The sequence below is a fragment of the Neopelma chrysocephalum genome, unplaced genomic scaffold, assembly GCF_003984885.1.
Source record: "Neopelma chrysocephalum unplaced genomic scaffold, ASM398488v2 Primary Assembly neopelma1_253, whole genome shotgun sequence".
NCBI lineage: Eukaryota > Metazoa > Chordata > Aves > Passeriformes > Pipridae > Neopelma > Neopelma chrysocephalum.
Window position 1 is genome coordinate 1,343,900 of NW_020897915.1, and position 12,392 is coordinate 1,356,291.

Consider the following 12,392-nt stretch of genomic DNA (forward strand, 5'->3'; position numbering starts at 1 on the left):
GGCCGGCGGCGGCGGCGGCCGCACTGCGCCGGGCGGCGATCGCGGGAGGCGCTCGGCAGCCGCTGCCCCGGGGCTTTCGGCGCGCTGGGTCCGGGCTGGCTCTCCAGAATCATGGACTGTGCTGATATGCCTTGCTTGCTGTCAGTGAGTACAGCCCTCTTCTTCCTCCGCCTCGCTTTTGGTTTTCAGCGCGGGGCTTTTATTTTACTTTTTTTTTTTTTTTTTTTTAAACAAACTTTTATGTTCTTATCCCGGTTTCCCCCTTCCCGGGATCCGGCGGCGGGATTCGAACCTGGGGGCCCCACATCGCGCCGAGCCGCGCTCCCCTTCGCTTCCCCGCCGGGAGCCGCCGCCGCTTCTCCCGGTCCCGTCCCGTCGCGGCGGGGCTGCGGGGCCGGGATGCGCCGGGGACCCGCCTGGGACCCGCCTGCCCGAGGGGGCTGCGGGGCCGGGATGCGCCGGAGACCCGCTTCCCGAAGGGCTGCGGGACAGCGGGACCGGGATGCGCCGGGGACCCGCTTCCCGAGGGGGCTGCGGGCAGTCCGGGTCCGGGGGCTGGTCACTGCCCCGGCAGCCGCTCGAACGGGGGCTGCTCCCCCTGTCCTTTTGCCAGTTATTATAATTATTATTGCTATTACTTATTATTACTTTTTTAAAGCTTATTCGGAAGAGAAGGGGGGGTTTGCTTCTCATCCTGACTTTTCTTCTTGTTTGTTGTCGCGTTTTTTGCACCCCAGAGACACCATGATTCCTGGTAACCGAATGCTGATGGTCATCCTACTATGCCAAGTCCTTCTAGGAGGTACTAACCATGCTAGCCTGATCCCCGAGACCGGCAGGAAGAAAGTGGCAGAGCTTCAGGGACAAGCCGGATCCGGACGCCGCTCTGCCCAAAGCCATGAACTCTTGCGGGGTTTCGAAACAACTCTGCTGCAGATGTTTGGGCTGCGAAGGCGGCCTCAGCCCAGCAAGTCAGCCGTCATTCCTAGTTACATGCTGGATCTCTATCGACTCCAGTCTGGAGAAGAGGAGGAAAGCCTCCAGGAAATTAGCCTGCAGTACCCTGAGCGATCGACCAGCCGGGCAAACACCGTGAGGAGTTTCCACCATGAAGGTCAGTGATGGGAGGCGGTAAATTCCCAGCCCCGGTAGCGATCGGGATTTCCTTGCGTTTGGAAGCTCACAAATGCCTTTAGAAGCAGGACGTGCCCGGCCCTAAATTTATGGGAGGAAAACCACCCCCCAGCCTGCCATGTGTGGGTGACAGGCGTGCTGCGCTGTATTTTTTCCAGCATCCTGTGCTTAACCCGAGCTTGACCATATTTTGAAGTGCTTTTGCTTCTGTTGACAACAGCGAGTTTCCTTCGGTGCCTCTGCCTCGGGGTCACTCCCTGGGCTCGCGTGGATTTAATGGCTCTGGATCGGATGCGGGAGTAAAGCGAGGGCGGGATCTCGCCCCTGGAGTGTTTCTTTTGAACTATCAAAGCGATTGCTGCCTGCTTTTACTCTTAAAAAAAAAAAGAAAAAAAAGAAAAAAAAAAAAGAAAAGAAAAAATCCCCCCAAACCCCGACTCGAATTTAATACTTACAGCTGTGTGTTTATATGGTTTATTCAATAGACCCTTGTAATCTGATCCAAATGTTTCCTAGCGGATGTTTCTTTTCCAGAGTAAATCTGAATTATTAATCCAGCCGCATCATTACTGCGTTGGAATTTGCTTCTCTTTCTCCCTCTGCCCCCTGTAACAAGGCACCTCTGTGCTCCGCGGCGCCGCATCTCGCCGGGGGGATGATTTTGGAGCGACTGGGAGAGGGAAAAGCAAAAGGGGAAGAGCGAAAGGGGGGGAAAAAAACCTCTCTAAAAGGGGGAAGCGAGATGGGAAGGGGTGTCCCGGTCAGGGCGGAGGCGAGCGAGCGGTGCCGGGGCAGGAGCTGCCCCGGGCGCGGCCGGGAGGGATGCGCGGGGGAAGCGGAGCGGAGCCGGTGGCGGCCGGGCAGGTGAAGCGCGGGGGTGTGTGTGCTGTGGCCGCGCCGGGGGCCGTGGCCGGGTGGCCCCCCCAAGGCTGACGTGCTCTTGTTTGCTTGTCTCTTACCATTTCCCTCCCCCGTCCCTGCTCCCCTCCAGAGCACCTGGAGACCGTCCCGGGTCCCAGCGAGGCGCCCCGGATCCGCTTCGTCTTCAACCTCAGCAGCGTGCCGGAAAACGAGGTGATCTCCTCGGCAGAGCTGCGGCTGTACCGGGAGCAGGTGGAGGAGCCGAGCGCGGCGTGGGAGGGGGGCTTCCACCGGATAAACATTTACGAAGTGATGAAGCCGCTGTCGGAGCGCGCTCAGGCCATTACGCGCCTGCTGGACACGCGTCTGGTGCACCACAACGTGACGCGCTGGGAGACCTTTGATGTGAGCCCGGCTGTGATCCGGTGGACCAAGGACAAGCAGCCGAACCACGGGCTGGTGATCGAGGTGACCCACCTCCACCACGCACAGACTCATCAGGGCAAACACGTCAGGATTAGCCGATCTTTACCTCAAGGGCGCGGGGACTGGGCTCAGCTCAGGCCGCTCCTGGTCACTTTTGGGCACGACGGGCGAGGCCACGCGCTGACCCGCAGAGCCCGGCGGAGCCCCAAGCACCAGCGTTCCCGCAAGAACAAAAAAAACTGCCGCCGCCATGCCCTCTATGTGGATTTCAGCGACGTGGGCTGGAACGACTGGATCGTGGCGCCCCCGGGGTACCAGGCGTTTTACTGCCACGGGGACTGCCCCTTCCCTCTGGCCGACCACCTCAACTCCACGAACCACGCCATCGTGCAGACGCTGGTGAACTCCGTGAACTCCAGCATTCCCAAGGCCTGCTGCGTGCCCACGGAGCTGAGCGCCATCTCCATGCTCTACCTGGATGAGTATGACAAGGTGGTCCTGAAAAACTACCAGGAGATGGTGGTGGAGGGGTGCGGGTGCCGCTGACCCCCTTCCCCGCCACCCTCTCCTCCCCTTCTCTCTCCCTCCCGTCCCACCCCAGAACTGCTTGCTATAGCTGGACTCTTCTCTAAACTAAACGTTCACCTTGACCTTATTTATGACTTTATGTGCAAATGTTTTTGACAATAATGATCATATATTTTGACAAAATATATTTATAACTACATATTAAAAGAAAAAAATAAAATGAGTCATTATTTTAAAGGTAAACGCATTTTGTGTCTCGCCTCTCAGGGTGCTGCTGAGGCTGTGCTGGCTGGGAGTGCAGCCGGGAATTTATCTTCTCTCCTTGTCTTTTCCACCCTCCAACCCCTTTTTTCCCCCCTCTCTACTCCTTTTCTACTTAAAGGCTTTGCAAATTTTAGTCTTTCTATTTCTCGCCGAGGTTCCGCGGATCCCCCGGTGCCGGGGCTGCGCCACGTGGGAGATGAGGGTCCCTGGAGATTAAGAGCCGCTGGGAATAGAGCCGACCTTGCTAACCTGGCCCGAGCCTTTGCAAAGCAACCCGCCAAAAATGCATTTGAAAAGAAGGTGAAGATTTACCTGAGGGCTTTATGCTAAACCCAGTGGGTTTTATACCCTTTCTCCGACTTCAGGATTCCCCAGGTTTTAAAACTATTAACATTTCCCCCCCACCTCCTCCCCTCCCCACTGGAGATGGGGAAGCTTCAAAGGTTTCCACGGGTCCTTTGAAGATCAAATCACTCCATTACAATGCCAAAAAAAAAAAAAGAAAAAGATATCTGGAGCAGTTAAATATGTGTTAGCTAATAGCTACCTGTGCTGTGTCCTTTCTAAATTGCTTCCGAGCAGGAAGGTGATCAGAGCTGAGCAGGTACAGTTGGAGGTATCCAGGGCCTTGAAAACTCTGGCTCAAATGCATTGGAAGGGCTGTGTTTGGCTTGGAAAATAGGGAGCTGGGCTGGGCTGGGTGGTGTGGGGCTCGTGTCCTCAGCCATCGTTGGAGTGGGAAGGGGCAGCAGGGCGAGGGTGCAGGATACTTTTTTTTTTTATTTATTCTTTTTTCTTTTCCTTTAATGATTGAAGCTTTCCAACCCTCCGAAAGGGGCAGCTCAGTTGAAACCAATAAAAACTGCAGTGGAAAGCTTGCCAAAAGCCTTGGCTCCCTGAAGAGTGCAGGTGGAGAGAGGAGATGGGAGCTGTGGGGGGAGGCGAGCGTGGCCCTGTGTTTCTCTTGGAAGCAAAAAAAAAAACCCAGCCCTCAACCTCCTCTGTGCCAGGGAGGCTTTTCCACCCCTCTATCCTAGTGGTGTGCAGGCCCACAGAGTCCCCTTTGCTGCTGGAGAGCCTTTGAATGTCTCTGGGTGCTGGGGGGGGTCCTCAAATCTTTCCAGCAACCCTCGAAGGAGTGATGGGTGTTGGTCTCCAGGGCCGCCTCGGCCCCGGAGCTGACACTCCCATTCCTGCTTTTTAGAAGGGAAATGCGTGGCCTGGGGCATCGGCGACCTGCTGCCTCCCCTTTGATGCCTGCATATCAGACATAGCCATGCCAAAGAAAGAATTTCATTTTGAAGTGGCATCAGCTAAAGGGCGAGCGCCTTTCAGCTGCCTGACAGGGCAATTACACACATCTCCATCGATAACCCCGGCTGCTGCAGGGTCGCTCCGGGAAAGGGGGTCCCAGGCTCCCCCCCCCGGCAGCCCTGGGTGTGGGGCAGCCACTGCAGGAGGGTGCCTTGGGGAGAGAAAAAAAAAAGAAATGGCTGTGACTTTATTGAAAGAAAGAGTCTTCTCCCAGGTTCTCTTCCTTCTTTGTTGGTACGTCCCGGGTTGTCCTGGAGGCCGCGAGGGTGTCGTGGAGCTGAGCAGCATCTGCACAAATGCCTCTTGGATTTAGGTCATTCTCGCTGGAGAAGCCTCCAACTGCTTTGCTGCGTTCCTGCTGCTTTATGGGGCTGTTTATTTTGGTGCTTCTTCTTGCATTGCGTTTCAGTGATGAAATCAAAGCCTCTGCCCCGTGGAGGCCGCAGGCACTTGCTTTTCCGTAGGTGCTGCTGTTGTCCTGATGCCTGCGTGGCCCTTGGGAGATTTTCCTTTGCTTGGTGGGATCCTACATGGGGTGTTCTGTTCAGAAACTGTAGGAAAGAAGTTTCTTAAAAAAAAAAAAATTTTTAATTATGTAAATTTTATAGGAATCTAAACTGTGGCTATAAACCCGCTGACAGGAAAAGTGATCTCTGTGTCAAAACACTCATGGATGTACTAAGGAATTTACTCTAAACTTATGCATTTTACACAGAGCACAGGGGCTCAGGGTTTCCCTCCCTGTGTGTGTGTCCCGGGCACATGTGGGTGTCAAACTGCTGCATGGCCTCGTGTGATCCGGGAGGAATTAAGCAAAATTCTCAATCTGCTAAATTGTTTAAAAATAGGAAAACAGAACAAAATTGTAGGGAGACCAGAATTAGCCCCTTTCTAGTTTCCAGTTGACAACCAGTGGTGGTTTTTTTCCCACCACTTAAATTTATGCTGGATTTTCCCGGTGTTAATCCAAACTCCCTTCACCATCCTGGCAAGGAGGAGAGGGGTTGCAGGGAGACCCTGGAATTCCGCACAGCATTTCTGGCCATTGTTTTGTGCATTTCTTGCAGCAGTTGTGGGGTTTAATCCCGCGTGCTGGAATTACTGCGACGACCAGTCCTGTTTGCCGAGTGCTCCTTGCCATAGACGAGCCACTTTGGTTTCAGCAGAGAAGAGCTGGAGCGGTGGTTTAATCTCAGGCAGCCAGTGTTTATCTTTGCTTAAAAATATAACAAATTTATCTGCTTTCTAAGTGCCATCATCCCCCTGACCGTGGAAGGTGTTATTTGCAAATGTTGCTCGTTTCAGAGCGAGCGCTTCGTGTCAGCTGGTGCAGAAATCCCTGGAAGGTCTGAGATAAGGGATATCAGTTTAATCCCCCCCCACACTCAATCCAAGCTGTGAATGGAAGGGGAGCAGGTTGCAGGTGGGTGTGCAGATACTTCCCACCATCTGGTGTCCTCTGTGCTCAAGGATCAGCATCCCAAGAGGCATGAGCTGGATGGGAGATGCTCTGTGGCTCACTGTGATGGGAATTCATCTCTGTGCCCTCCACAGGAAGGCTGTGGCTTTGGATACCTAAAAAATACTATCTGTGTGGCTCATGGATATAGGAAATGAGGAGAAGATCTCAGTAGGGTTTACTAAAGCCCCGTGGCTCCAGCTGAATTGATCCCAGTCTTTCCAAACATCCATTGCCACATCTACCGTTACCCAGTGGTGTTGGTGAGGGCCACTGGATGCTGTGCAATGACACCATTGCTGAGCTAAAGTGAGAGTGTGGGGTCAGGTGGCTGGAAAACGGGGTCCCAGGCTCTGCCATGTGTCAGGAGCTCCCCCCAGAGACCTCTGCTTACAACGATCCCATCCCCAACCCCCTCTCTCTTGCCTTGTGTAGGATCCCAAGAGTCTTCTGGCAGGATTTTCTTCTCCCAGGTAAAAATCCACCCCCGAGTCGAAGCTCACAGCATCACGTAGAGAGAAGCCTGGAGATGCCGTGGCCGAGGAGGCTGCACAGACAGCCAGGCTTTGCTTGTAGCCACAGGGGCCGAGGCTTTGCAAATTAGTTTCTAAAAATGCAAAAGGGTTTGGAAGAGAAGCACCGAGGTTTGCACAGTTGCTATTCTGGGAGGAACACGAGGCTTTGCTACGGAGCCAGCAGAGGAAGACGGGGGCCCTGCTCTGACTGCAATGCTTGGACACCTCTGGCAAACTTCTCACTGACCACGATAACAATTAGCACAGTCAGGCTGTGATGGCCTGAAAAATGTTTGAATCTTGGCACTGACAGAGGATTTGTTCTCCTTATTCTGGGGTTTCATAGCGTGATAGCAGGTCTGAAGGTCCTCTGCTGTGCACAGTCCTTATCTGAAGTCACAGGACCTAAACAGGTAAGAGGAGATATTACTGCCCTCCTATAGGTAAGGATCTTGGGCACAGTCATGGAGAGAGAGCAGGCAGAGCTAGAGGAGGTATTTGAGGCCTCAGTACCTGTATTGTGGTCTAAACAAAAAATTTTTATCTGGTCTTGAGTCTTACCTTCTGAAGATCCATCTCTTACTCTCAAAGCACTGGTGGACTCCTGTATAATGTAATGAAAAGGAAGCTACAAAGTCCAAGTTGTTTTCTGGGCAGGAGTGATAATGACAGGGAGCATCAGAAATGACCCAGACACCAGTTTTCCCTTCATGGATCCTGCATTCAACTTTGAAAGTGTAAAATAGGATTTTCAATACGTTATTTTCACCTGGCTTCTTAAAGGTGTGCCTCAAACTTACTCCTTAGCTGAGAGCAGAGCATCCACCGAGACCCAAGCAGTGAAGGGAAAAATCCATCAGTCCCTTGCACCTTAACAGAGCCCAAGAAGGAATGGAACCATGGGGAACCCCAGCTCTCTTGGATCAGCCATGAGTCAGTTATTCCACTCAGCAGATGAACACGTGCTGGGGCTTGGTTCTGAGTGGTCCATTCAGAATTTGCCCCAGGTCAGAGCTGTTTTTCACACTGTCAGCATTTTTCATGCACTGCCTCCTGCTCGTGCCTCGATTCTGTATTTTACACGAGAATATCAGGGTCCCATTGACCCCTTGTGTTCTCCCAGAACTCTGGTTTGGCTTTGCCAAGAGCTGCTCTGAGCCCATTTGCTGAGCAATGGCAGTGGAGTTCATGGGAGAGCTCCCAGCATCCGTGTCCATGAGAGGCATCGTGGAATCACGGAATACTTTGTGATGGAAGGGACCTTTACGGGGCACGAAGTCCAACCTCCCTGCCATGGGCAGGGACATAAAGTCCCAGAATTCCAGAATGGTTGGGGTTAGAAGGAACTTTAAAGACCATCTCATTCCAACCCCCTGCCATGGGCAGGGACACCTTCCACTATCCCAGGTTGCTCCAAGCCCCGTCCAACCTGGCCTTGAACACTTCCAGGGATGGGTCATCACTCCCAGCCCAACCAAAAGCCATCACCAGTAGGATTTCATCCTAGAAAAGACCTGTGATGAGATACCTCTTCCAAAACATCAGGGAGAGCCAAGGAAAGCTTTATCCAAACCCTGTGCTTTGGATCTGTCCATATGCTGCAGGTGTGTTTGCATCTCGAGATGCTCACCTGCCTTGGGGACTCTGTAGCTGGCTGGTTGTATTTACATCATCAACATTTCTCCCAGTCTTCTTTTCATGCAGGTGCTGGCACAGGGTGTATTTGTAAATGCAGATTTTCCTTTCCACTTTTGGCCTGATTCACCCTGTTCCTGGAGATCACAGATGTGCAAATCTAGGGAGACCACACACTTCCCAGAGGAGAAGTTGGCTCCCAGTTCCAGCAGGCTCTGGATGGAAAATATTGAAGTTACTCTATATTCACAGAAGAAAAAAAAAAAAAAGGGAAAAAAGTCTGTGCTAATTCTCTCCAAAGGTTCACCTACTGCTGTAGAAGGCAGGAGCACCCATCAGCATCCAGCTATTTACAGGTCAGAGCTTCCAGAGGCAACGTCAGGTCACTGTATTTAATAGACCAGTGTGGATTTTACCTCAAGAAATTCATAGGATTACTTTATAAATCTTATTTTTTTTTTCAGATCAGTGTAATCCTCTGCCAGTGATTTCCACACTTTGTCTATCCCTTCCTTTTGAACTGTTGCCTTTTACTGGTTTTGAAGCCACCACCTAGAAGTTCATCCTCCTACCCCGGAGCTCTTACACTCCTGGACACAGTGAGCCCCTGCTTCCTATTTCCCTCCTCTGTGCCAGAGATCACATCTCTTCTGCTCTGCTAAATCTGTCACCCTTGTGCCCTAACCCAGCTGGAGGGACCTGCAGGTCTCCCTGTGTGGAGGCTGGTCCTCAGCTGGTTTGGGACTGGGCAGGCAGGGGGTCCTTTCCTCTCCAGCCAGCTGTGGAACACGGAGGGGATGCTGTTGGGTGGGTTCTGTCAGGAGCAGGACTTTCTGCACTGCCCTCAGGGAATTGCCTTTATGGCAAGGATTTCAAGCCCTTCCTGCAGCCTGATCTAGGGGAGGGTGTGTCTGCCCACGGCAGGGGGTTGGAACCAGATGTTCTTTAAGCCCCTTCTGACCCAAACCATTCTGTGATTCTGTGTCTCGGCTCTGCCCATTCCCAATTAGATAATCTCACACCTCGTGAACATGTCCTGGTAACATGAACTAATTCCTTCATGCTTGAATGGAGGCTTCTTGTCACTAAAAACTGAAAGCTTAACTCAGCCTGCAGTCCCACAGGCAAAGAGCAAGTGGTTTTCCACCTGTTCCTTCAGTAATATGAGGTTATGTGTTATGAAGTAATCACCTGATATGGACTGTGCTGTTTTGCATATCAGATTCTGAGGAAGGCAGTGACAATCTGCATTGCTGTTATTGACTTTGCTCATTTTGTCTGTGCTGTAATGTACTGAAATGGGTGAAATCCTTCATGCCAAGATTGGCTAAGAAAGGCTAAATTGATTATACACCTCGCTGGGGGAGCCCTGGGTGGGATGTCCAGGTTGAAGAGAGTTTAATAGGGAATTAAATAAATAGAAGCAAACACTCTGCTTGAATGCCATGCTAAGCAGTTATGTCTAAAGGAGGAGGACTGAGGAGCTTTGTGAAGAGCCAGTCATGTCCTTTTCCCCCTGTCTTTTGGAGTTTATCTCTTAAAACTCCTTCCATCCTGAGTATGTGGCTACACGACAATACTGTATGTGATATGTATAATATATATATATATAATATAAATGTGCTGCTCAAGTGCCAAGTGCTTTGAGTGGTGCAGAGAACTCATCCTGCTGGTCACTGAGGTGGTGGAGCTGGGGTAGAAGCTTGTCTCTTTGCTGTGGGTGTCCTCACAGCTGCTGGGCCCTGCACAGCACAGCCGGGGCAGCCACGCAGAACCCACCCACCACAACACCACTGCCCACTGCAGCTCTGAGCTGGACTGCACTGGGGGACGTGTTGCTTTCAGTCTGAAGGACCTGTGAAGAGACCCTGCAGCCCTCATGTTGGGTAAGAGGTAAGCAAAGGTTGCCCAGAGAAGCTGTGGCTGTTCCATCCCTGGGAAGTGTCCAAGGCCGGGTTGGACGGGGCTTGGAGCAACCTGGTCTATGGAAGGTGTCCCTGCCCATGGCAGGGGGTTGGAATGAGTTGGGCTTTAAGGTCCCTTCCAACACAAACCATTCTGTGGTTCTACAAAAATGCTTCCCAGGGCTGGAAAAAGCCCTTGGGGTGGTAGGGGGGGAATGGCTGAAGTTGTAGGCTGGGTGTGGTGCTGGTGGAAGCAGCACAGCCCCATCGGTGCTTCACTGGCTGCTCATGCAGTTGGGTTGTGGGGGTTGTGCTCTGGAGCTGCTTTGAGGGGAGCCCATGCTGATGGGTTGGTCCTGGAGGAGAGTTTCTTACGTCCAAAGGGAAAAGCAGGGCTGTAGGACATGCCCTTTATTCCATTGGTGAGATGGGAGTAAGCTCCTACTTGGATGTCTGGGTAGAAGGGCTCCAATCCCACTGTGCTCCTGTTCCTCACCACAGAAACCCTTATCCGAGGGCCTTCAAGTCGTGAACGTGTCTGGAAGAGGCACTGAGCAAGACATCCTGTGGAACACGCTGATCCTTCCTGCTTCTGCACTCGGAGCACTAGAAACAGGTATTTCTAGGTGTCACTTGAAGGGAGTTAATATATACAGCCTGAGTAGTCGCTGTTTATTTTGGTGTTCAAAAGTATTAAAAATAATCACTGCAGTGTTCCTTGAAAGGCAGTTTGTAGAGCTGGACAGCTTCCCAGTAAGAGGCAGTCCCCAAGGATCGTTTGCAAAGATAATATTTTTAATTTGATTAACAACGGTAATGCTGAGAGGGACTCACATGTGCCTCAGTAGCAAGACGGAATTTGGGAGCAAAATTTGATGGTACAGGCAGCAAAGTGCAGTGAGAAGGGTTGCACAGAGAGCTGAGCAATTCTTTTCTTGGACATGGCAGAAAACAAAGACCTGGGGGCTTTGCTGATCAGAAAACAACTCATGAGAGCCCAAGTTACAACACCTGAGATGGATGAAGTGAGGATTTTCCCCTAGGGCTGCCAAAGGCAGGGCTAAATACTGAGTTGGTTTCTGATCCCTGCGTTCACGGTGGGTTGTTTCAGACCTTACTGGACTGGTATCAGGATTAAACAATCTTAGAGAACAGCCTGGCCTTGTTCTTCCAGGAAAATTGGAGGCTGGAGGGGAATTATGTGTGTGTGTGTGTTGGGGTAAATCCCAATGAGAGGGAAGGGCTGATTGAGTAGAAAAAGAAATCCAGTTATCACAAGTGAGATCTCAGACAGACCATTTCAACAGGACTATCCAGGTTGAAAATCTGTCCTTGTTTGAAGGTGACTCCTCTTTGCCAATGGGAAAGATCCTCAGGACAGCAGAGAGCAGCTCTGCTCTCCTGGGGGTCTCTGCAGCGCTGGGTGCAGGATGTCAAGTGAAAACCACTACCCAAAGTCACTAAGGGACGACCTACAATCCCAGGTGTCACTGTGGATGTCAAAAGAAAAGCAGCCTCAGACAAAATTATTTCTCATCTCAGAATAGGGAGAGAAATGTCCTTTTCTGGATTGATGGGTAGGGAGTGGGACATGGAAAGAGGCATTTTCTGTCACCAGCCAGCCAGAGAGTTTTGGAGGTGGCCCATGGAGAGAGAAAAAGGGTGGGGTGCCCCGCCACGACTCCCTTGGGTGCTGGAAATAGCATTATATGGCACTGTTCACAAGTTGCTATTCCTGTGGGTTGAATAATGGCCTGTAATGACAACATGGCTTGTGTGGCCTTGGGGCAGCACAGCCTCCGGATGGGAGAGAGGAGGGCTGGATTTTCTCCCCATCTCCATCTGTGTGGTCCAGGGTGGGTCAGCAAATGGCCTCGTGCCTCAGTTTCCCCCCTCGCAGGCCAGCAATGTGCTCATCCTGCTGACAGTCATGGCCATAAATAATATCTCACAAGCAGCTGCTATTTAGAAGATCTTTTATTGCTTCCCGTTAAGCTGATGACTGTTAATGAGGAGAATTAAATTCACCGCCCTGTTGCCATTAGACAAATATGTGCTCCATCCCCATCCGAAAACCCCATTGTAAATAGCTGTGGGGGAGCGGGATAAACATCGTCCTTCCCAGGGCAGGGCCGGGCAGCAGGAATGAGCAAACACAGGTGTGGAAGATTTGTAAGCTTTAGGGGAGATTGGGGATATTTGGGAACGAAATCTGGTTTTGGTTATAGGAGCATCTTCTGTGGGAAAAAAGTCCCAAACCACCGGCGAAAGACCCCACAGATGGGGTGGTGACGGCTGCCTGCAGCTGGGGCCGTGGCAGCATCCCAACATCCTGGTGACAACAGGGGTGCA

The 12,392-nt window shown here is 51.8% G+C and overlaps 1 protein-coding gene across 2 annotated transcripts; it reads left to right on the forward strand.

The window, feature by feature from the left end:
* The first annotated feature begins 29 nt into the window (after positions 1-29).
* Positions 30-3,158, forward strand: BMP4 (bone morphogenetic protein 4). Of its 2 annotated transcripts, none has more exons than XM_027703975.1 (3): positions 30-144; positions 738-1,114; positions 2,126-3,158. In XM_027703975.1, the coding sequence occupies exons 2-3, from the start codon at positions 745-747 to the stop codon at positions 2,965-2,967; spliced, it is 1,212 nt and encodes a 403-aa protein (XP_027559776.1). In that variant the 5' UTR covers positions 30-144; positions 738-744; the 3' UTR covers positions 2,968-3,158. The 2 variants fall into 2 exon arrangements, with proteins under 2 accessions (XP_027559776.1, XP_027559775.1); XM_027703974.1 differs by having other exon boundaries at positions 40-140.
* Positions 3,159-12,392: the final 9,234 nt, after the last annotated feature.

Excerpts from the sequence above, each read along its gene's own strand:
- BMP4 (XM_027703974.1), top strand. The coding sequence starts at position 112 with ATGGACTGTGCTGATATGCCTTGCTTGCT. Across the intron at positions 141-737 it reads GCTGATATGCCTTGCTTGCT|AGACACCATGATTCCTGGTA; the intron begins GTCAGTGAGTAC and ends TTTGCACCCCAG. Across the intron at positions 1,115-2,125 it reads GAGGAGTTTCCACCATGAAG|AGCACCTGGAGACCGTCCCG; the intron begins GTCAGTGATGGG and ends GCTCCCCTCCAG.